Source organism: Oryzias latipes, chromosome 23, assembly GCF_002234675.1.
Source record: "Oryzias latipes chromosome 23, ASM223467v1".
NCBI lineage: Eukaryota > Metazoa > Chordata > Actinopteri > Beloniformes > Adrianichthyidae > Oryzias > Oryzias latipes.
In genome coordinates, this window is record NC_019881.2 from 2,404,413 (window position 1) to 2,430,301 (window position 25,889).

The 25,889-nt window shown below is 42.4% G+C and overlaps 1 protein-coding gene across 1 annotated transcript in view; it reads left to right on the forward strand.

The window, feature by feature from the left end:
* The window catches only part of LOC101161357 (synapsin-3), a 150,826-nt gene extending 127,634 nt beyond the window's left edge, over positions 1-23,192 (forward strand). The window contains exons 9-14 of the mRNA XM_004082870.4: positions 1,267-1,341; positions 1,419-1,521; positions 15,056-15,187; positions 16,570-16,588; positions 16,686-16,842; positions 17,792-23,192. Of these exons, the coding sequence (XP_004082918.3) occupies positions 1,267-1,341; positions 1,419-1,521; positions 15,056-15,187; positions 16,570-16,588; positions 16,686-16,842; positions 17,792-17,915 (610 nt within the window). The 3' untranslated portion in view covers positions 17,916-23,192. The remainder of the gene's footprint in view (positions 1-1,266; positions 1,342-1,418; positions 1,522-15,055; positions 15,188-16,569; positions 16,589-16,685; positions 16,843-17,791) is intronic.
* The last annotated feature ends 2,697 nt before the right edge of the window (positions 23,193-25,889 follow it).

The window sequence follows — 25,889 nt, forward strand, 5'->3', positions numbered from 1 at the left end:
TTGTTATCATACATGCATTCTGTTGTGATCTTACATATGTCCTGTTGTGATCATACATATGTTCTGTTGTGATCATACATGTGTCGTGTTGTGATCATACATGTGTTCTGTTGTTATCATACATGTGTTCTGTTGTGATCAAACATATGTCGTGTTGTGATCATACATGTGTTCTGTTGTTATCATACATGTATTCTGTTGTGATCATACATATGTCCTGTTGTGATCATACATATGTTCTGTTGTGATCATACATGTGTCGTGTTGTGATCATACATGTGTTCTGTTGTTATCATACATGTATTCTGTTGTGATCATACATATGTCCTGTTGTGATCATACATATGTTCTGTTGTGATCATACATGTGTCGTGTTGTGATCATACATGTGTTCTGTTGTTATCATACATGTGTTCTGTTGTGATCAAACATATGTCGTGTTGTGATCATACATGTGTTCTGTTGTTATCATACATGTGTTCTGTTGTGATCATACATGTGTTCTGTTGTGATCATACATGTGTCGTGTTGTGATCATACATGTGTTCTGTTGTTATACATGTATTCTGTTGTGATCAAACATATGTCGTGTTGTGATCATACATGTGTTCTGTTGTTATCATACATGTATTCTGTTGTGATCAAACATATGTCCTGTTGTGATCAAACATATGTCCTGTTGTGATCATACATATGTTCTGTTGTGATCATACATGTGTCGTGTTGTGATCATACATGTGTTCTTTTGTTATCATACATGTATTCTGTTGTGATCAAACATGTGTCGTGTTGTGATCAAACATGTGTTCTGTTGTGAGCAGATTTTCATTTAGGCTGTTGTTTGTCTCAAACAGGAGTTATTTCTCTGCTTGATTGTTGAACCGCTCCACTGCTTTTGGCTGAATGGACTGTTGTTCACGTTTTATAACAGATTCTTTTAAAGTCTGTTTTTGTTTTTGCCATTTAGAGACGATTGTTCTAAAAGACGCTTTGAAGCGTTTAGCAGCCAAACGCACCAGTTAACAGCCTGTAAACATTTGTATCTCAGCAGAAATCACAAGACTGTAAAGACTTGGTTTGATCTTATCGTGCTTCTTGCCCCAAGGGTCTCACCATGAAAGCGTGGTTGTAATTGGCATAACACAAATACATAGTAGGTGTGGACGGTAGTCACCGTCACTGATGAACTCTGGATAGTTTCTCCATTAAGGTTTGCCTCTAAAGTAAACAATTAGAGCTAAAGATGACGTTTTTTTCTATTTATAGGAGAACGTCCATTTCTGGCAACTGGAAGGCCAACACGGGGTCTGCTATGTTGGAGCAGATCGCCATGACAGACAGGTAGGGGAGTCTTCCTCAGTGTTAACGTAGATTTAAGTGCATCTGAAAGTGTGACGGACAGCCTTTTTCTCTTCTAGATACCGCATGTGGGTGGACTCCTGCGCCGAGATGTTTGGCGGCCTTGATATCTGCGCCGTGAAGGCCGTCCATGGAAAAGATGGAAACGACTACATCATTGAGGTCAGATCATCTGTTACAAAAAATAAAAACATCAGATAGAAAGTCCAATCCGGTCCCCTGTGTCACGATGGCCTTCTGTGTGCGCGGTGTGTGTGTGTGTGTGTGTGTGGATGTGTGTGGATGGAGTCATGAGTGCCACTCAAATGAGAGCAAAAGTCACAGATTGTGAATTCCTGAATTTTAAACAAAATGTTGTTGTATAAAACAATAAAAGCACTTTAGGTCACATTCCAGACCAATCAACAGGAACCATTGACTGTTTATGAGAACTGGCCTGAGTGACCCCCACCCCCCACATTCCAAACAGGAAGTAACAGCTGGTCCCAAGTTTTCACTAAAAGTGTGTGGTCTCACATCAAACATTTGAAACGTTTGATTGACAGATTTTGTGTAGCCAGATTTATAGTGGTAGGGGTGTGGCCTTCCAACAAGCTCTCTCTGGATTGACCAGAGTGATTACTATGGTAACAACGCCTCAAACCGACTCAGACCAATCACTGCTTACTTACCATTTCTGCCTTCAACATGACAAAAAATGGGGTCTGCTTGGACTTCCTGTGGTTGGAACCGGAAGTAAACGGTTTTTTTGGAGTGACTTAGTCCAGTCTCGTCTGTGAGTTGCTGGTTCGTCGGTAGGGGTGGGCAGGTGGATCGGAGTATCAATAGTATCAATAGTATCAATACCAAGGGGAAGTACTATTACTAGCGTAGTGAGATTGATACTTTGGTCACAGTTTTTCTTCAATACAATCAGCAAAGTGGTTGAATTTACTCACATAGTTCCTGCCAGCGCGGTGTCTGTCTGCATTGTTGAACGATTGGGTAAAAAAACACCTAACCCAACCCCCACTCGCTGTTACTCATCACCCTGCTTCATCTGAGCAACGGCAGGATTTTTGTTTTATTCAAACCACCAAATGGTTCCCAGGTGTGTCTGCAGTTCATCGCCCCCCCAGTGGTCATATGCAGAGAACACATTTCACACCTGGGTGCGTGAAAAATAATGGGACTTTAACTTTATTACAGTGTTGCGTTTGTTTGTTTGTTTATTTATTGTTTTTATTAGTGACTTTGTTATTCTATTGCTGCCTTCATTTTAAAGATATACGTTTCTGGTGCTGTGGGGTTTTTTTTGGTTACAGTCTAGTATATTTTTAAAATTTAGCACTAGTTACTGTTTCCTTATTATTATTCTAGTGTGTTATTATTAATATACATGTTCTATATTTGATGCATGTCCAGTTCAGATTGTTGTGATTAGTTAACAACATTTTTTTTGCCAAACGTCTGTGTGTTGTGTTTTACTATATACTTAATTAGCAAAAATTGTGTATTTTCAAATTTATTCTATAATCAAACAGTTTTTTAAAAAGTATCAGTATTGACATTTATGATATAAGCCCTCTAATTTGTCGGTATTACATCGATGCCCAAATTCCCAGTATCGCCAACCCCTATTTGTCGGTACATTTGAAACGCTGATCTGATAGCTGAGGACGCAAACATAAAGATTTAAAGAAAGCGAGATTCAAGAGAACACGTCTAAGACAGTAAAGTGAAATAACACGATAGTAACCAGGTTTGTGAAGGCTGCAAATACAAAAATAATTTTGCGACCCAAAAAATAAAGGATCTTGAAAACACAGATGGGATTGTGCAAAAAACGTTTTATATACAACTAAGAAAGTTATGTATTTGTAATTGTACATGTTGAGTTGTGGACGTCTTTCTTTTCAAACTGTATCTTTTGTTTTCATTTTAGTGGCACAAATATGACGTCATATCAATGCCATTGACTGTATTAGAGAACTGGACTAAGTGTCGTCATCCATAAATAAAGGCCAATGTCCAGCTCCAACCAAAGGAAGTCAATTCAGTTGTCATGTTGGAGCCAGACTTCGTCAGTAAGCTGCGATTGGTCAGAGTCGGTTAGAGTTAATGTTTCTATGGCAATCACTCTCTCCAATCAGGAAAGAGCTTTTTGGAAGGCCACACCCACACCACTTAAAAGCGGGCTACACAAAATCTGTCAATCAAAGGTTTTGAATGTTCTAGGTGGGGCCAGGAGGAACTACATACTTTTTTTTGTGGCATCTGATTGGTTAAGGCAACAAACCACATTTTCATGTCTCTCTGTCGGCCATTTTGAATAAAAAACTTTGCTTTTTTTTAAATGCAACAAGTCATATTGAATGGTGAGTTGAAAGCAGTGTGACTCTGACTAAATATGGGTGGAGGGGGTCCTTTTCTGTAAGCTATGCTATAGAGACAGGGGTGTCAAACTCATTTTAACCGAGGGCCACATCAGCATAGTAGTTGTCCTCAAAGGGCCAGATATAACTTATACATGTAACTAAGGCTACGTTCACACTGCAGGGCTTAATGCTCAATTCGGATTTTTTGAAAAAATCGGATTTGTTTGCTAGACCGTTCACATTTCCAAGTAAATCCGAACTTTTGTGATCTCCAGTGTGACCGTGACACAACCCAAACGAGACCCGCATGCGCAGAAGCCAGAAGAATACTCAACGGTGAACGACGTCACTTGTTTGCGGAGCAAACGTTAACAATGGATGTCAACAACAGTGTTGTCAAAAGCGGGGCTCTTTTTGTAATATTACATTTATTTTCACGAAGGAGCAGCACAATTACAATCTTGTCATTTTAAGAAGGCAACGGAGTCGGGATCGTCTGTACCCACTGCTGTGGAAAGGAAATGTGTATGTGTTGGGGCCGCGCGCCCGCGTGTGTGCAAGCGCGTGCCGCGATAGAGAATAGGGGGGGGGCAGTGTGGGCGCGCATTCATGTTGTGTGTTACGGAGGACGGTAATAAAAGGTTTCCCCCAGATTAAATGCTATGGACTCTTTATTAACCCGTTCTGGAGAATCTAAGGATCAGGACAGGGAGGAGGAGGAGGAGGATCGCCTCGGGTCCCCCGCGCTTCTGAGCACGGTCGGAAGGGGAGAATCGCGGTAAAGGTTCAACACCACGCTCTGCCATTAACTGGAAATTTTTTCAAAAACCGCCCAGCTGCGATAAGAGCCCTGGAGTTTGGCCTGAAAAGAGCGATCACCCCAAATATTAATTCAATCAGTGACCTCCCTTCCCTTCCACTGACTGATCTCAGCAGCATCGTCCACCATGGTTGATGTTTATGTTCTCGTTCCCGCCTACTTCAACGCAAAATGATGACGTTTGTTGCGTGTCGATGACGTACGGTTCGGAATCAAGTCGCCTGGCCGGTCAGACGGCGGTCGCAATTGAAAAGAACGGCTACAATTCGGAATCAGGACGGCAAACCCACGGGGCCTGGGTCGCAATTGAAAAGATCGGATCTGTGTCATTCAGACTGTCATGAAAAGATCGGAATTGGGCCGCTTAGGGGCAAAAAATTCGGAATTGGGTCGTTTCAGCCTGCAGTTTGAACGTAGCCTGAATGTAATGAAAAATAAATGTAACTGCTCTTTAATGTTAAATAACTCATTGTTTATTTATTATAACTTTTTAAAGTGACAATTACAGTTGCATAGAAACAAATGCTTTCTTCTTACTCTAGCATAAATCCTTTTACATTTGATTCTGTCAGGTTAGGTAATATGGACAGTGTTTAAGTCCTGATGTTTAGTTGCCCAATCCAATATTTCAAGTCCAATTCCCCCTAGATATGAATAAATACACTCCAATTTTTATTTTAAGAAATTAAAAACTTCTATGCTAACCGCAGCCCCCCCCCCCCCCCCCCCCCCCAAAAGAAACCACAAAATCCCCCGGCGGCCGCATCAGAAATAAATATAATTACAATATAGTATTCTTTATTAAGAAATAACAGTAACAACTAACTACTACCTATCTAACTAATGAACTAATATGTAGGTGTTGTAGATTGACTGTGACTGTGTGAGCGCGCTGCGTCGTGTGTAGGACTGGGAGGAGGGAGCGCGCACACGTGTGTTGGGGGTGCATGTTGATACTTCTGCAGCAGACCGTTCTCTAGCTGCACGCGAGTTTCACCTGTGCTCTCTGGTACAGACATCTTCTGAGAATATTATATATTGTCCAGTAATAAACAGACTGCAGACACTTTGTCACCTTTCTGGCAGCCATGAAGCCTGACACCCATGAAGAACGCGGGGCAGGAGGCTCCGCCTTTATTTATACAGACACGTAACGTTGCGCTGCACAAAATAGTTCCCAAACAAAACATGTAGTGATATTCATGGAAATCTAACAGTACGCGTTCATGTTTGGTGTTACAGAGTGACTGAGAACAGTAATAAACCCCCCCAACACAAAATCCTCCGGCGGGCGGCCGTGTCGCACACTTACGAACGCATGCAGCTTGTAACGGAAATGAATACAAATGGAAATTAATAATTAGAACGCAGTAAATTTGTTGTATTTCCTCACGAGACGGAAACTTCTGTTGTAGAATGAGGATGTGTGTTTGTGAAAGCGCGCGCCCGTGTGTGTACAGGGAGCCGTGTGCCACGAGGAGCAGAGGCATTGTCTCTTCTCGGCGCACGCTCTCACATAGACAGGCGCGGTGGGAGAGAAGGAGAGAACAGTCTGAAAGGACGAAGGAAAGTCTGAACACAGGACTAGCAGAAAGAGTAAACTATCAGCAAAGACGAACGTGTTTAATGTGTTTGTTATAGTTCCAATCACGCACCATATGCAGAATTTTTAACAACAAAAAAAACTAAAAAAAAAAAAAAAAAAGTGCGGTGATGAGGTCATCATCACAGCGCTACTCGCGGGCCACATAAAATGACATGGGGGCCACATTTGGCCCGCGGGCCTTGAGTTTGACATATGTGCTGTAGAGGGTTAACTATAGTTATCAGAACAAGAACGCTTCTACTGATAACAGAAAGACTGAGGAACAGCTGTTTATTTCTCTATAGAAGTCTATGGGATTTTGGCTTCTTGGAGCCACTTCCTGTTTGGAACACCATGGGGGGAGGGGTCACTCAGTCCAGTTCTCTTAGAAAGCCAGTGGTCCAGCGGGGATAACCGTCTCCCTGAAAGCCTTGGAGGAATGATTAGGGCCTAGACCAAACACAGACAGCTCTCTGAAACCAGCCTCGTGGTGTTTTTGTCCGTCTGTTTACTGGAATCCACTGATTCCATTTCAACTGGGATTTCTCCACAACTGTTGTTGCCGTGGTGTGACTCAACTCGTCGTAAGTGGTTGAGTTTTGGGGTTTTACCCCCCAACCGGATGAGTCAGACAGCAACACTGAACAGAGAGCTGAGACGTATTCACACCATGCTACTATCACCTGAGTACTACAGCTGATGGAACTACAGTTTTTACTCACCAATACTCTGTCAAACTCAAGTGGAATTTGTAAGGGTTTCATTGATTTGGTACAGAAAGTTAAAAACTGCATCAGTTCAAGTCACAGCACGTCTGTTCACCTTTATTTGATGTTTTTGGTCAGTTGTGCTAAATAATGGTCATAATGAATAAATGTCATTTATTTAACCATTTAGGAAGAAAGTTCTTTTAAAAACACCTCCAGCTACAAAAGAAAGTGACTATTTCCACGTAATTAGGGCGGGGTTAGGGTTAAAATTAGAGGGCGAGGGAAATATCTATTCTGCCATATATCACGATATCTTGTTCTGCGATGCTCGTATTGATTCCAAATGCTGTCAGGAAGATATTTATTTCATTATTCCTGAGCGTCCTTCAGCGTCTGACTCTTGTTTTCCACTTCAACCTCCAACCACTAGTTGGCAGCAGAGAACACTGAGCCTCTTAGAGCAGCTCTACACCACAAAACAACAAGATCTCAGAGAAGCAGCTGGTTCTGTTGTTCTGAGACATGAACTTCTTGGTTTTTACTGGGATGGTACCGAACAGAAACTCTGTTCCATGTTGCTGTCAGTACCATAAAAACCCGGATTGTGGTTCTTTGTAGCTCCGATCAGAACCAGTGAAGCTCTGCAGCTGCACAGCGGCTGATGCACGGAGACAAAATGCTGTCGGCAAAGCGGGTCAAAGTTCTGCAGAACCTCCCAGCAATAGATTCTAGTTCTGATGGATCAGAGTGATGTGTCCAATGCTCTGAAGAAAGGCCATCGTCATGGCGATGAGCGGTGAAATCCGTCTTTACTTCCACGTGTGAGAAAGTGGAGCTGCAGCTGCAGAGCAGACGGTCATGGAAACAAATTAAAGCCTCATTAAAGCTCTTCATCCTGGCATGCTGCCTCATCATCATCACTTGTGTTTTATCAGAACTTATGTTTTCCTTTTAATTTTGAAGCACTGTTCAGATTCCTGAACCGTTAAAAAGTTCTGGAGAAGCTACATTCATGTTGAAAATGAACACAACTTTATTTCCTCAATCATACGTTTAGAACCTTATTGGTTTTTTATTCATATACTGAAACATAATTTATTGTAGAAATCAGGCAATGCTGACTGTGTCCTTTCTGAACAAATATTTCTTAAGTTACCAAAATAAAAGCACTTTCTTGGGTAAAAGCAACTAATACAAGATAACAGTTGCAGTGCTTAACATTATCATCATTAAATAAAATCAATTTTACAATTGTACTACAATGAAAGATGCATTATTATTCAGTTAGAGTTTTTTTCTAAGTCATACTCTTAAAAATAATGAAAAATGGTTCCGGTTCAGTCTTGAGGTGTGTCACGATTGACTCTCGCCAACACACACCCTTAGTTAAAATATGTGTGGGCACTGCAGCAATGTGCATTTTGACACATGTATGACGAATGGCCAACATAAATTTTCATAGGTTTTTGCTATTGGTTGAATGTAAATACATGCAAATAACATCTGTCTTCCAAAAGGAAATCAAATAAAAAAACATGAGACCGTGACACAGATCCAGACTTATAAAAATCATTTCAGAATAAACAAAGAAAATAACAGAATCAACGGCCAGCTTTCAGTTCAGATTATTGGAGAAAATTTTATTTAAAAAAAACTGTTACATAAATTATGCGTCAATAAAGAAAAGCCACAGAATGGTTGTGGAGCCTCCAAAGCAGATGGAGATGAAGTTCTGACACGTGTCATATCCCGGGTTTTCCATGTTCCTGGAAATCAGAGGAAGCAGAACCGTCTGCATCGCCTCATCTAGTGATTGAATGAATGACCTCACTGGGGTGGGGAGATGTGTGTGTGTTGGGGGGGGGGCTGCTTTTTTTTATCCCCCAAAAGCGGAAATGATCTCAGGAAGCATCTTGAGACTCGCGGTGATGCGTCGTCTCAAAGTCAGTCTGTTTGGACAAGAGTGACACAGAGGAGATGGGTCTCACTTCCTCCCCCGTCCCCCCCCACTCTCTCTGCACTTGAAATAACTGATAATAAGCCGGCTTTGTCCCCCCAGACAGCTGTGTGGCGTGACGCTTGACCTTTTGGATCTAAACCGGCCCGACGGCAGCAAAGGGTCACACAGGAAGATGGAGGAGACGCTCTTGGTGTCAAATTCTACATGAAGGGCCTGTAACGTCATAGATATAGAGCAGGGGGGCCACACTTTTTGGCATGTGAGCTACTTTTGAGACGACAATGTCTTAAAGCTCTACATATATATATATATATGTATCTTCTTCTTCTTCCTCATTCGTCTTTTCCCATCAGGGGTCGCCACAGCGAACAGGTCGCATGGTAGACTTGGCAATGTTTTACGCCGGATGCCCTTCCTGACGCAACCCTCTCAAAGCAACCGGGCTTGGGACCGGCATAGAAGTAGAGAAGGGAACAGGGAGCAGCCCGGATTTGAACCCTGGTTTCACGGACGGAGGGCACCGCAAACCAGCACGAGCTAAACCGGCTCCCATATATATATATATGTATGTATATATATATATATATATATATACATGTTGTATTTTGAGACTAAAATACTGCTTAATAAACATAGTATTATGAATTGTCAGTACACAACATTGTTTATGTACTGATAATTCAAAAACTACACAGTAAGAGTACATACATCTCTGTGAGTAGATATTTTTGTATTAACAGATGAGGCGTTTTATTGCAAAAACAGAAAGCAGTGACTTTGGTATTTCAGGCTCTGCTGTAAACCGTTCAACGGGTGCAGAGTGGCATTTCTAAAGCGCTGCTGGCTCCGTGGGAAGAGCGTGCTACAGGAAAACACTGCTGCCTCAGTGGGCTCAGAACCATCGGACGGGAACTGTAGAGGCACGCGGGCCGATCCGGGTCTCCATAAACACTCCAGTGGGCCGGCGTGGTCTTCTGCCGGGGACTTGACGTGCCGCGGGACAAGTAGCGACTTTCTGATGACAGACAGAATTTGCACTCAGTGAATTTAAACACGTATGTGCAGCGACGTATGTATCAGATGGATTGGCCATTCTGCATGTCAATCAAGACCCGTACTTCTTAGTGAGGATTTTGATTTGCTGACAAATTTTTTAGAAATATCTTTTTATTTTTTCTTTGCTGGCCTGTGATCAACCCTCATGTCCTTGAAGATCAAACGGTCATTCGCGATCGACAAAATGAGCACCCCGGATATCAAGTTAAGATTGATGGATGGATGATTGGATGGATGGATGGGTGGATAGGTGGATGGATGGAGGGATGGATGAGAGGTAAAGTGTCAGACGATGTTTTTCAGTCTTTGGATCAGTCCAACAGTTTTACCCTGAAACACCAGAGCTGTCGCCGTCACACGCTCTTAGAACCACCGTGCTGTAACTCTTCCAACATTTTTGTAATTAACGTAATTCCAACAGATTGAAGGCAGCTGTGTGCCGATATGCAACACTTTTCCACTTTAAAGTGTTGCATATCGGCACACAGCTGCTGTCATCCACTTCAGAATCCACTGGATGGAAGTTAATTACGTCAACAGTCAAAGGTAGTTCTAAGAACTTTATCCTGCAATCAACCTGGACGTGATTCACGCATCAGGGCCGTAAAGTTTCAATGTCGAGTTGATGTTCAGACGTGATCTGAGGTTCTGTGGCGTGATTTGGGCGCCAGATGTGGAGAGTCGACACAACCAATCAGGGACTCAGCTTTGGGCACGTGATGTTTTCAGTGACTCAATCAGCAGCTTAAAAAAAAAATCAATTTTCTTAACCTGCTGCGGCCGCGGGGTGATCAGAGACTGTCCCGGTTACTGCTGGGCGAAGGTGGGATACACCGTGGACAGGTTGGCGCTGGGCAACACGGACTTTCTACGTTTTTTTATGGGGCTGAGATCTGGAGACTGGCTAGGCCCCTTCAGGACCTTGAAATGCTTCTTCTGAAGCCCCTCCTTCGTTTCCCGGGCAACGTGTGTTTGGGATGGTTGTCATGTTGAAAGACCCAGCCACGTTTCATCTTCAATGCCGTTGCTGATGGAAAGAGGAGGAAGGCGTGACCCCATTCATTCTTTCCCTTTCCACAGATCAGTCGTCCTGGTCCCTATGCTTAAAAACCGTCCCAAAGCATGATGTTTCCACCCCCATGTTTGACAGTAGGTGTGGTGTTCTCTGGATGCAACTCAGCATTCTTTCTCCTTTCTCACGATGATTCTTAGCAAAAATGTCTTTTGTGGTTTCGTCTGACCATAGGACATTCTCCCAATCCTCTTCTGGATCCTCCAAATGCTCTCTAGCAGACTGTAGACGGCCTGCACACGTACTGGCTTTAGCAGGGGGACACGTCTGGCCCTGCAGGGTTTGAGTCCCTGGTGGCGTCGTGTGTTACTGATGGCAGCCTTTGTTACTTTGGTCCCAGCCCACAGCAGGTCTTTCTCTAGGTCCCCTGTGGGGTTCTGGGATGTTTGCTCACCATTCTTAAAATCTAACCCCCATGGGGGGGAGCCCCAGATGAAGGGAGATCATCAGTGGTCTTGTACATCTTCCATTTAATAATAATTGCTCCTACGGCTGATTTCTTCACACCAAGCTGCTTACCTGTTGCAGATTCAGTCTTCCAGCCTGTTTCAGGTCAACAATTTGGTTTCTGGTGTCCTTAGACAGCTCCTTGTTGTCCATAGTGGAGTTTGGAGTTTGGAGTGTGACTGTTTGAGGTTGTGGACAGGTGTCTTTCTATAGATAACCAGTTCAAACAGGAGCCATTAATACAGGTAAGGATTTGAGGACAGAGGATCCTCTACAGAAGAAGTTACAGGTCTGTGAGAGACAGAAATCTTTCTTGTTTGTTAATTACCAAATACTTATTTTCCACCATAATTTACGAATAAATTATTAAAAAATCAGACGATGTGATATTCTGGATATTTTTTTCTCATTTAGTCTTTAATAGTTGAGGTTTACCAAGATGACATTTAAAGGCCCCTCTCATATTTTGAAGTGGGAGAACTTCCACAGTTGGTGTCTGAATAAATACTTTTTTGCCTCACTGTAAACCCAAGCAATTCCCTCAACACCATCCATGTTTTTTCATGATATGGAAACGAATGAAGTCCAGCAAAACGTTGGGCCCACTTGTGGCTACACAGTGCACATACACACATATAAGAACCCACACTGGATGAAGCACATTGCTCACCCTGGAAATCAAACTCTGATTTCACACGTGGTGTTTCTGTCGGGTAGGAAGCGGCTTTTCATTTCAGCTTTGGGGATTGAACAGAAGTGTTGCACAACAATGCAAAGCGGCTTTTTTCCTGTTACAGAATCAGCTGATTAGTCTTGATTGTGTAGCTCCGGTGATCGAGGTTTGATTCATTTTGGTTTGTTGAGAAGCTTTAATCTAACAACAACAGCTCCTCCTTGTGTCAAACTGAGGCTGCCTTGAGCATGGGGGCAGGTCTTCCCTGGGGGGCCCTGACTCATGCCTGGGGCTGGGGGATCCTCAGGACTACTGGGTGGTGGTGGGTCACCAGTCTGGGGGCTTGGGGTGCCCCCCTGGGGCAGGGCCCCTCGTTGGGCCCCCGGGCGCAGCGGGGAGGCTGCTCTACGGGTCGGACTGGGGCTTGCACTCTCTACCCCCTGCGCCCCCCTGCTCTCTGGCATTGGGGGCCGCTGTGGCGGTCCCACTGGCCCTGCCTGGGGTCTGGTTGCCCGGTGGGCGGTCTTTCTCTATCTGCTGTGCGGGTGTTGGGGGGTCCCAGCTGCCGCTGCTGCTGCGGTGAGAGCCTTGGTGGGGGGGCGGCTGGGTTCTTCTATCCCTCTTTTTACATTGCATCATCCACCCCAGAAGAACATAAACACTCACTCCAGCACAGATCGATCTCACCTTTGCACAGTTTGCGTGACTGAATGAAATGTTTCATGTGTTGGTCTGAATGCATAAGTGTGCGTGTGTGAATGTTAGTGGCAGTATATCCATATAGACTTGTTTGTTTGTGAACACTTTTGGAGCCAACAGGTGTGTTTGTAACGTTTGAGTGTGTGTGTGGACAGGCCCCGCCCATTTTAGATTTTTCACACATCTTAACCTGTCAGTTGTGATTCTAAAGCTCCAGCAACTTGTTGCTTTCTGACGCTTCATGATCTTATCCTCACTACTATAATCACCCCTCTACCCCCCCTTTATCCGTCCCTCTCTCTTCTTTCCTCCTTTCCTTTTCCGTCCGGTCCAACAAAAATATTTACAAATATAATTAACATGAAGAAAGTTTAGCTGAACTTACAAAAGGGGTTTATTTAAATATACATCTGGTGTATCATACTTTAAGAAAATAAACATTTACTGAAACTGTGAAGCTTCTGTTTCAACGCAGATCTGTAGAAAATGTGTGTAAAGCTTTAGGAGACGCCTTAGAAATGACATCCACCTAATAAATATTCAGAAAAAATGATGAATGCAGCAGGGAGGGGGGCAGATGCAGTTATGTCCCATCTGTGGGAAACCTTCCTCACTGCCTGTTCCTGTCCAGCATCTTCATCACCATCTTCATCACATCCCCACATTCAGCTCCAGACAGATGAGGACATCACCGCCATAAGTCCGGGTGGTTCCCACCGCTGCCCGTAGTGGCACCTGCTCACCATTGGCCGGGCACCCGCTCGGTCCCGTGTGGCAATGCCCCCCCCCCCCCCCCCCCCCCCCCAAAAAAAAAAAAGGATGACACACCCCTCCCCAATCTCAGAATCTATGCTGAGTAAACTGATTGGGAGGAGTGTTTAGGCGTCTTTGGTGTGGGTTTGATGTGGAATCCCATAAAAATATGAAAAAAAGCCCAGAATAAGATGTTTTTTCTTTCTTTGGTCTGGTTTGTTGCTATTTTTTTTAGTTTAATATGACTTTAAAACTCTTCATGAAGCAACACAAGCTTTTCCTCCTCACTTTAGTCTGACGGCCACTGAGGGAGGAAGACCAGGAGCATGAACCAGGATGGTACCACACATTTAAAGTTTGTTCATTTAAAAAATGCCAACAATGTACAACAACCTAAAGAAATGCCAGATCAACTGATCATAATAACCCAAGTCATTCTAAATATTCCTGAACGTCACATTTGACTGCCGCATGTTCACAAACCGCGATTGTTCATTTGTCCTCCAAGATCAATTTTCAAACGGTTGCACTTCTGTGCCAAGGACGCCATCCATACGTAACTACCGGACCTGATTGGTCAAAGTTCAACCTGGTACATCTTTCAATGCACGTTCAGTGGCCGGCGGTTTTGTAGAGTCCTAAAAATTAGCATAGTGACGCGTCAAACTGAGAATTTGAAGCCTGAAATGAGCATGTGCGTGTGTTTGCATCCACTTTCACTATGCAATATGTGAACATATTGGAGTTCACAAAGAGAATTCTAAGCAGATGGATGTCGGGAAGTAGAGCTTACTCCGCTCCAACAACTCAGAGGTGAATCTCTAATGAACTACTACACAAACTCCAAACGCTTTTAAAATAGATCAGAAGGTGATCAGAGTTTCTCGTTAACAAACGTCCGTCCGATCAAATGATGGATGTTTGGAGAGGACCTGACACCCCAGGTACCCAAGGATTCATCTTGGGGCGCCAATGCCAACCGCAGAGGTATTTACCGTGCATGTGTGCCTATCTTTGATTTGACAACATTTGGGGCGGGGCTTTAGTCACGATGGGCCCAGGAAGGGGCCTGCAGGCCTCATGTGCCTTTGAGCTCTGCTTCGGCTTGAGAACCAAAGTTCTGGGAACATTTGTGTGTTCTTCCTCAGCTCCTCTTTGAGTAATTCAATTTGTGCGCTCAAACAGGGTCCCGTTGACCCGAAGTTCATGGGATTTGTTATCGCAGCAAGCGGACATGCTTAAAGACTCTGCAGAATGTAATCAGTCAATAAAGGACGAGTTTGAAGCGGTGGTTGTTTCGTGGAGGACGAGCCTGGGAACAGGGGAACTTTCATCAGCAGTTAATTGGATTAGAGACCAAGAGAGGCTCGTAAAGCTGTTATCCTCTGACCTCAACAATGGAGAAGCACATACTTTTACAAATCAAATGGAGAAAATAAAAAGTGACTCATCAATTCTGGCTGAGCACCAAAGAGTCCATTGTGGCAGGAAGTTTTGGTGCATTTCAGGCTGTTTGTTGCTGCCCTCTAGTGGGCGGATGTTGACATGTGTGCCGCCTGTGCAGGTGATGGACAGCTCCATGCCTCTGATTGGGGAACACGTGGAGGAGGACAAACAGCTGATCACGGAGCTGGTGATCAACAAGATGGCCCAAGTGCTCCTGGGAGTTTCTACGCCGCTGCCTTCATCAGTGAAGGTTAAAACGCCAACGCCACATCTCTGCATTACAACACTGAATCGATGGTTATTCCTTTAATCCTAATCTTTACTCGATTTGAATCTTTACTCCAACCTTATTGAGTTGATGATTAATCTGAAACTTAACTTCCATAACATGAAACTTGAATTGTTGCTGATACCAACTTTCTATGGGCTATATCTGTCAGCAGCGGTCCCTAACCCCCGGGCCACAGGCCGGTACCGGTCCGTGGGTCATTTGGTACCGGGCCGCACAAAAAGAATAAATAACTTACATGACTTCAGTTTTATTTCTTTCAGAATCTGAAAGATGTCTTATTTTGAAAAATGGCGCGATTCTCTGTTCCATCCGTCTATGTTAGGTGCTCTTCTCCATCACCTGATAGGTTACAGCTAAAATAAAACCCAGGCGCTAACAAAATGAATAGAATAAACGTCTTTGGAAAGTTTCTTTGCCAAGAGGAAAACACCCAGCCAGGAGACAGAGGAGGAGCCTTCCACTTCCAAAAAAAGAAAGCTACATTTGATAGATAGTACTTCCGTTTTGAACCTTGAGTGAGGGAAGGGGAGAGGATGATGACACCTGTGTGATGAACAATGACATGCCTGTCAAAATAAAGCTCAGGGTTGGTCTTATAACTTCTCCGTCTCTGTTATCGTAGTGTAGCGACAATAATCATCCGCCTACAATTTCAAGACCGGTCCGTGAAACCTTTGTGTGACGTCACACCGGTCCGTGGCATTGAAAAGGTTGGGGACCGCTGTCTGTCAGAACAAACACTATAGCATTGAAAAAAGCATGGTGCGTCAGGTTTTACTATTAAGAAACAAATTTGAAAAAGCTACTGGGTTAAATTTGGGGAATTACCTGTTGTAGAAATTTGAAGCCTTAGTCTCGACTTCCCTTGAAACTCGCCGTGTCTGGGCGAAAAATGGACAAACTTGTACAGGACGGAACATCATGGTCGTAGACCGTTCGATGAACCGATGGTGTTCATGCCTGTTGTTTTTCTATGAGTGACAGGTCGTAGTCAACACTTTATCAACACGTGAGGGTAAGAAAGGAGAGAGTAGGTGAAATGCAGGCGGGTGGTACTGATCTGTTTTTTTTCAACCCACCCCAAAACCTGTGCAAGGGGTCTTTTAATGCTGTTCAAGTCCAGCCTGACTGTTAGAAAGGAGGAAATCAGACAGTAGGAGTGCACTTACGTATCATCTGTACACTCCGAACCCTCAACAGTTTCAGACAACCCAAAAACCAGCAACACCCACACAGGTGCATGTGACTAAGACTTAAGAACCAAAGAGTTATCTGCACTGGATGACAGTAGAAAAACAGATCTGATCATTCTTTCTTTTTCTGTATTTCTCTTTCTTTAGACAACCCAACCCAGAAGAGGTACTGTAGTCTTTCGCTAATAACACGGACATGATCCCTGCTCATGAAGGGAGAGTAAAGCTGTTATCTTTCAATGCTAAAGCTCTTTCTCCTGCAGGAGGTCACCGCTCTGGTTCTGCGTCTCCATCGCAGTCAGCTCAGGGCTCACCTCAGAGGGCTCGCTCAGCCACCACTTCTCCCAGCCAGGCCTTCCAGCCTGGACCCATCCCTGCCTCCTCTGGTCCAGGAGGTCAGAAACCGTCCCCCCAGCTAAAGTAGGTCCATACCGGTAGCTCGACATGAGAAGGTTAACATGAAAGGGTCTATGTCCTGCTTTTCTTAACCCTTTCACAGTAAACTACATCCATGGATATAATCATACATTAGCTCTGAGACACTAAACCATTTTTAAAGAAGTTTTTGTTTTTGAAGCTCATTTTCCTACTTGTAGGTAAGACGACTTGACCTCTGAGGCTCCGCCTTTGGCTCCTTGTGGGTGTCGCCCATTTCATGACGTCATCCTAGAGCCGGCCTCAGCGGCTTGTCTGTGTTTCACCCACGAAAACAAACAACATGTGAACTTTTGCAGAGACAGACGTGCATGTTGTTCATATAAAATACCGATAACTACTAGGGCCGCTAAGAAAGTGGGCGTGTGCATTAGCCTGGGGGCGGAGCTGGAAGGTCAGACTCTTCCTGGAAGGGGCGGTTTCTCACTTTCATACTTATGACTGTGAGATCAAAAAGTCGATTTTGCATCATGTAGGCCCTTCAACTCACCAAGAAACCTCAAACGCCAACAGTTTACAACTGATATAACTACAGACAGAACATATCTCCTTATTTATTCACTTCTTTGAAGTGAAACTCCTTCCAAGCGTTTTCACAACAACATTTAGAGGAAGAGCGTGCGACCGAAACATGAGCAAACCAAATGAGCAAAATGTTGGAGGTTTGTGTTTGAATAACATCATAGGAAACAAAGATTCCCTAAAAAATGTTTTTAATGACCATTTTTTAGTCTTCATATTTTCAAAATAAGAAGCTACTTTTTTTTAATTAAAGTATGGAATCATTAAACATGAAAGTTATTTTCCACATTCAGTGAAACAGATTCCTAAAGTAATGATATTTGGTCATTTGTCACATGTTTTTGTCAAAAGTCTCGTTTACAGCGCCGGTTGAATCGTTCTGACTCGCGCCGTGTCACTTTTCTTCCCCCAGCAAGTCCCAGTCGCTGACCAACACCTTCACGGAGACGTTACGAGGGAATCTGACCGACGACGAAGCCAAAGCTGAGACCATCCGCAGCCTGCGGCAGTCCTTTGCCAGCCTCTTTTCCGATTAGAAGTGTCCCGCGGCCGCCGCCTGCTGCTCCTGTGGCTCATCAGGTCATGAAAAAGGAAACAAGAGACTTCATCTCTTCTTGAGTCTCTCATCCTCAGCTCACATTTTCTTCCTTCAGCAGCGTTTGTGACGTTTTCCCCAGATCATTGGTTAATCTATCACTAGAAAGGCCTGTGCAGAAAAAAACAGTACAGAGCAGAGCCTGGTATTGTGTTGTGTTACACTTTGAGTTTTTGCATAAAAAGTAACACTAGTAAACAAATGATCATTTAGCAAATCTTAATTTATTGATGATAATTCCTCCTAATGTTACTCAATGTGACTTGCTGCCTTTTCAGTAGAGCAACACCACCACCTAGTGGAGCCTTCTGGAACATGCAGCTGCCTTTAGGCTGTACATTTTGAAAATAGTTTAAACTAAGAGACGAGATCATCCTGCATAGCTTTGGGCCTCAACATTATGATCTCTTTCCTGCAAACAGGTGTTTCTTATCAAGGAAACAAGCTGGAATGCTCCTAAACTCAGTTAATTAAGGATGTATAAGACACAAATGTTAATGGTTGGTGGGGAGTCAAATTCCCATCAAATCAAAAATTGTATTTTCTGCGCTATAGGGGGCATCAGAGTCAAAGACAATTCTGTCAGTCAATGAGACTTTATCGACTATGACCGAGTTTTAGGGCCAGTTTACGATCAAAGAATGTTATTTTATTAATTATGACTTTAAAGTCAGACATTTACGAGAGAAAAAAGTCTGAAAAAACCCCAACGTTGTCTGTTTATTGGAACCTAGCTTGAAGAGGAAAGAAGTGGAACGTTTGTGAAGCTTAATTTCTGGATAGAAACAAAGAATTCTGAACCTTTTGACGACTCACAACCAAATTCTTGTCAGTGTAGCCGTCTTTCCGGGGTTCCGAGTCCATTCCATTTGTCTCATTACGTCATGAACCTGTCATGCACAGAACACCAAAGCTGTAGGTAAACAGTTCCATACGCCCAGATGAAACGTCCCGTTTCAACGTAAAACAACAAAGATGAATGTAAATAGTCTCTTCTATTAGCATTAGAACGTTGAAAATGAAAAACAGTGCTCGTCCTCAGACAGAACCGTCACACAGACGTAGAGATCTGGTCTTTGGAGGAAGAAAGGATTGACCCAAGTCGTCTGCGGGGACACCGACGTCTTCATCAACGGTGCTCTGCTGCTGCCCGGCGTTCACTTCCTGCTTGGTTTGCTCACTTCTACTTTAATCAAACAAATTTAAGACTTTGAATCTCGTAATATTACATTTTTTAGCGTGACCATAATACTCCCTAATTATTAACTGCGATCACAGTAATTCTAGAACTTATTTATGAGATGCTACATGTTAGCCATGCTAACAGTAGCCATGTTAGCATTATCAGAATGTTTGTTACTCCCAACGTTGTTTGCAAACGCATATAACAACAGACTATTAACGCTAAAACCAACTTTACTCTGACTACGCTAACTTCTAACTTTGTCAGCAACACCTAAAAAAAACACAGTCAGAAACCGCTACATGTTAGCAACATTAGCCTATTTACAATACCTGTAACTCCCAACCTTCATGGCAACACAAATAAAACAGACTGATGCAGCTAAAACAAACTCTACAGTCTCTTACCATCTCTCAAAATTGCTTTGACATTAGTAAACACATCCAGAATCTAAATGATAAGACACACTGTCATTTTTTAAAATAATTTGAGGCTTCTAGGTGCATCTTATAGTGCAGAGAATACGACTTAGGCTGAATTTTTCTCCTTTTAAATGCAAACATAGAAAGTCTGCAGAGTCAAGTCCTTTTAAATATATATATATATATTCTGATCCTAATCGCAAAAACTCAAAGTGACACACCCATTGGTTCTGATACAATGTCAAACTTTGGGATCTTGCAGAAGAATCCTCAGATCTGCTCTGGACCTTTCTAGTGCTAAATTAGAACAAGGATTTTCCCTTTGTAGCTTACAAAAACGGTGTAAAGTCTTTGTGTGCATTTGTTTGCATCCGTGTGGACTCAACTTCTAGATTGTTTGCGGATTTCTACTGCAATATTTTTCCATACCGTGTGGTTCCACCTAACTAAAGGGAGATGTACCGAATCCTCACCAGCAAGCTTTCCAGAATCTTAGCCAGCATTTCTCTGACGTTGGCGTGCTGCCGACACATATCGCTTTAGGACAACGCTTGGCCTAATGTTACCAAAGTGCTGTTATTAGAACATAAGAAGCCCTCTGCACTAAAAACTCTCACTAAATGGATAAAACCACATCCGAGCTTCTGATTTCCATAAGGTGCAAATGCTGTAACAGCTAACAGACACTGTCTTCCATCACAGCTGAGACGCTTTACTTCAATCAAAGTTTAGTTACTGTCCAGACTGAGGTAAAACTGAGGCAACATTGTAAACTTTTTAAACTAATCCAACTAAAACTAAAAATGAATTTGATTTTCTTTCTACAAATGAAAGCAGACGAACAGAAATTGTCCAGCTAACTTTAGTTGTTTGTTAGGCTGCGTGTTCAGAATGAAGTGGCAGCACCCAATGTTGTTGTTTAAACATTTTGGAAAGTGCGAGAAGGTAAAGATAGAACACTTTGATTTAAGCTGTCCTTTTGTTTTCTGAATTACTGTCTGGAAGCTAAAAAAACCCAAAAACGACTCATTTAAAAACCCAAATACAAAAAAAGAACAAATGTGATCAAATAACTAGAAACCATCTAAATGTTTATTCCGTTTTTAAAAAGGGAACTTTTGATTAACCCAGGAAGAGCTTCTTTTTGTTCTATTTTTTTTGTTCCACTTCCACTTGTACATTCTTCAAATCAATTTTAAAATAAGACAATTTGCTGTAAATACAGAAGAAAAAAGTAGGCTCTGCTAGTAGTGTTAGCATTCCACTAACTGTGTTAGCATCCTGTTAGTGTTGTTAGCATCCTGCTAATAGTGTTAGCATTCCACTAACTGTGTTAGCATCCCCCTAACGGTGCTTGCATCCCGCTAATAGTGTTAGCAACCTGCTAATGGTGTTAAAAACCTGCTAATGGTGTTAGCATCTTGTTAACAGTGTTAGCATCCTGCTAGTAGTTTTTTTATGCATTTGTGTCCACCACAGCACTGCTTGTGCTTCAGGTCAAGGTTAGATTTTGGACGTGATTCCATAAATATTGTTGGTTTTTCAACTGACATATTAATAACAGTGTAAAGAAAAACCGGGAGACATGAGTAGCTGCAGGACGCTCACGCAGTTTGGATGCTAATTCAAGCCAAACGGTAAATTGAAATGAAAGATGTGGAGCATTTTGTGATTTTTAATAGATACTTTTGTTTGTCACCAAAGAAGAATTTTTAAATATTTCCCAGAACATCTGTGAGATTTCTCTGTTTTCTTTGCAGACTTTTCCGTCAAACTGAGACGTTTAAAACATTTTCTCGTAATAATTTGTGGGTTTTATTTATTTGTTTAGGGTTTTTTGCCAAATTTGAAGTAAAAGCTAAAGCAACACTGGGGATGAATTCAGATTCATTTCTGTTGCTTTTGCCTTCATTCTTAGATAATCCTCCATAATCCACAGCACTGCAGTGTGAGAAGCCATAACCAATCAATAAACAAAAATGCTGTGACATCATGGAGGATTTGACTCTGATCACTGTGTTGGTGACCCGCCCCGCCCTCCGCACTCTCTATGGGGGAGGGCCCACTGATGTCACCTTCCTGGACAAGGTAAAAATATACTTTATGTACTTGATACACATCATTTATTTTCTGAAAATAATTCTGCGTGATCAATCTCACTTCAGCTCCATTTTATTTGTAACTATCGTTTTAACTTGATCTATGATTGCGTAAAACACTTTTTGACTTTGAACTTACACTGACAACAGTCGAACATAATTTTGGTCGTTTTTGAGGATCTGAACGTTTACATTTTTATCTGGTCTAGGTGGATGGGTGAGGGTTTTGAGGTTGAAAACAGTAACTTTCATTTTTAAGAAGCCACTCAAATACAAAGATAGCTGAAACTCCAATTGATGTCATATTCGGAGACACCAAACGCTTACAGCAGGATTAGATTTAGTCTTTTTAATAGAACTGGATTGTTTTTTTGGTTTACTAACGGTAACATCTACTATTATCACACACCAATGTGTGACGGCCTTGAAATGAGGCCAAACCATTTTTAAAGCTTATTTGACCCCAAAAGCGTTTTGTTCTGTGGAGGAAAGACGTGGTATTATCTATTATGTTGTAGAACTAGAGTCAAACAGTTTTTGTTGAATCAGAAAGGCTCGTGTGGATTTAAATCCTAGTTTCGTGAGGACTTTTCATTGGCTCATTAAAAAAAATAAACCGGTAAAAGTCATAGTTATGTGGATATAAAAAAACTTCATCAGAGTCAAGCATGAGGATGTTTCTGCTGTCATCTAAAAAATGTCACTGTCCATAGAATATCCTATGCAGCTAACGCTGTATGTCATGATATAAAAAAAAACGTTTCTTCTTTTTGTTGGTTTGAAACCTAAAATGATGGAGGAAGCCTTTGAATCAAACACTGGCAGGTTTGGTTGGGTTCATTGGTTTGGATCTATGGCGAAGTGAGAAGATACCGGCCTTTATATATTTATGTATTTATTTATTTATTTGAATATTTAACAAATAGGACCAACCAGTTTTGGTTGCGGTTTTTTCCTCGTCTCGGTCAGGCAATATCGCCCCCGAGTGGCCGGCGCCTGGAGCGGACTTTTGGTCTCACGTTCGTGGTTTTGTTCTTGGTCGTTTGGAGAAAAGGCAATACTTTGTTGTGAACTGGGTTGCGTGGTCTGGATCCAGTCTCGGTGCGTTAAAGCCATACTTCGCCTCACAATCAAACAAATATGCAGCAACAGAGACTTTCCATAAAAAAAGCCACGCCCACTTTGTCTGTTCATGAGAGGATTGCTGTCACTGCACGGGGGCTTATTGATTTTGTTCAGTCCACTCTGTCCCTTCTTCCATGCTGAATGGTGGGCTGTGCCGTGTGGTTCTTTCCGTGTATTAACGTTGTGTATATCTGTGTAAATGTGGCATGAGAACCAACTCTTTTGTGCCTCAGGTGTGTACATTTGGTGGTCATGTGATCCTAATGTCTGGCTTCTAATTTGTGAGATGCATCTCTTGTGTTTCTGCGGTATTACCAGTACCAATATTACTCCTGTACTTTTGTCTGAAAACGATCGTTCTGTTAATAAAGCTTACAACTTTTACTACACCCGGCTTGTGCATTCCTGCCTCCGTCAGTCATCTGCAGGGCTCGCTCTTTCTCCATATTTGGTCAGCGGCGCAGAAAGCTCGGCCCGTTTGTCAGAATACGCAGCGCTAATCTTAAATCTCCTCCGTCTTGGATTAGAACCTTGCTTTATGCCTCCTGGCATGAAACTCGAGGTGTTAAAAGCTGACTTGACTGCAGAAAGGGGAACCTGCCGGCGCTTTCTTTCATCTGCCGCCCGCTTGACGTCAACTTTGGGGATTCCAAGATAATGCAGAACACATTCGGCCGTTAATTTGTGTCGCTGCGCACGCTCTCAACACGGTTCAGAGGACGACCACACAGGATCTGCTGATCGCTTCTCAAAGACGTTAGCAAACGTCCAGAAACTCATGGACATCAAATGATCACAGATCAGCCGTAAATCCAACATCGCCTGTTTTAGTTGTAGGAAAATTATCTTTAGCCGCAGAAACGACATATTTGGTCTTCAATAATGGACGGAACATTGTCCTTTCTGGCAGTCAGTGTCCGAGCCGGGACATTTTATCTTGTAGGACAGGAAGGGGGCAGAAGGCTTTGGATGGGTGGCAAATGAGAAGATGTTATTTAAATTTCATGGTCATTAATTGAAAAGTTTATTAAAAGCTATTTTATGTTTGTTGTTATTTTTGCAATGCTGAAAAAAGGTTGAATTGAAGATTTCTGAACCTTTGTCAGTATTTAGACTGAAACTGACTCAAACAGTGGGGGACAAAGCTTTTTGTTGGAGGGGCTGCTGCCCTCCCTTGTCCCCCCCATAGCTCCACCCCTGCTGACAGTTGATTTTTTTACCAGATTCCTAAGAAAAAATGTAATTTTAGCTTCTAAATGTCTCTTTGTGCAGATCTGATTCTAGATTAATCCACTTCAGTGAAAACCGTATTGACCCGTGGAGCAAAAATGTTTTTATGTACATTTGTTTCGCTGCGGTCGAAGCGAACACTTAGAATACACAAATTAGGAAGAAGTCAGTCAGACGCAGGTGTGTCTTATGTTTTTAAACGCCAAATCCTGCCAGCTGTGCAAAAAGCTCGTTAGTGCTGTTCAAATGCGTCTTCCTGTTTGGGTCCCGAAAGTAAGCGCATTCGTTTCTGACATGGGCGCCCCGTCGGGCATTATCCTTCCAAAACCACGGTCACCTTCCAAAGAAATCAACATTAAATCAATTAGTACTGCAATTTTGTTAATTTTTTTAGGTTTAAATGTTTTTCCACAAAAAGCAGAGTAATGGACATGAACTACCGGCTGTCATGGTAACGGCTACCGACCCTGTACTGATCTGGCTCTGCAGCAGTGGAGGTCTATAAGCTAGACTTCATCCTACGTCATCCAAAGCATCAGTTGCTACTGATTGATAGATATTGTCATGTCCATCATAGAGACATTTGAAGGACACAGAGCCTTTCTACGGTCGGGATCAGCTATTGTTTCGGTTACAAACTGGCGTTTAGGCCAGAGAAGTAAGATAGAACATTCAGGCAACTTGTTTTTTAGGTGTCAATTATCAATGTTGAAAGGACAACCTGCAGCCAATCAGAATCGAGTATTCGCCCGGACCAAAAAAGCTCTTTCACTCAGAACTGGATGTTTGTTCTTAGATTAACTCAAAATATTTTTGAAGGATTTTTGCTGCAACAGAATGTTTTGATATTTATCCCAATTTATTAGACCGTAAAAACAAGAATGAATCGGATTGATTTCTTATTATCTCCTTCACTACATTACTGGATAGATTCAATCACTTTTATTTTATTTTATTCCCTTGATGGCAGGAAGCTGGAATGTTTGATGCCTTCAGCCACAAAATGAACATTTCAGCCTGTGTGAATAAGTCCACAGGGGGAAATTCCCATTATCCATGTTGGACCAAAAAAAAAGAAAATAATAAAAAGAATGCTCCTCCTAGAAACACTGTGACCCCCACCAAGCTGAGAGAAAGCAGAGATCAGCATGTGTGCCGACGGATGTTTGGGTTTTCCATCCATTTGCATCACTTATTTGTCTTTGTTCGTGTTGATTCGTTCAGAAAACTCGTGTGTTTTGAAATGTGATGATGCTCCTCTGATTTGTGGCAAATCCAGCTTCAGAAGCTTTTCTCTGATCTGCAGACAAACCAAATCTCTGTTTCAGTTCTAGAGGCCAAATGACTGTAGATTCTCCGTCACTCTGGTTGATTTCAGTGGTAAAAAGTGGCCATTTGAACTTGATTTACCTTTTGTCACTTAATGCTTTTTTTTAATCTACAAAGAAAATAATAAACCGCATCCACTGCTGCCTGGAAGAAACGGGTACAAGAAACAAAGTTGCTGAAATAACAGACATACTTGTGGTGGGATCATTTCTCTGAGTCCGATACAATTACAAACTGATGGAAAAACATCCAGAAATGTCTAAAGAAGGGATCTGGCAACCGGTACAAAGTCTCACTCAAACACAGGGACAAATATAAAGTATGGAACGAAAGCTAGCCAAAAAAAAGTATTATTGCCAGCTGCTTAACACAGAACTCGCTGTTTGATATTTTTCTTATTTTTGATAAATTTTTTGGGCACTTTTATTCAAAACAAACAGAGAAGATCAAAGGAAAGTTGAAAGCTCAGTAAAAACTGATTTTATCTTTTTGAATTTGATCTTTTGAGCTTCATGTCTACGCTCTCC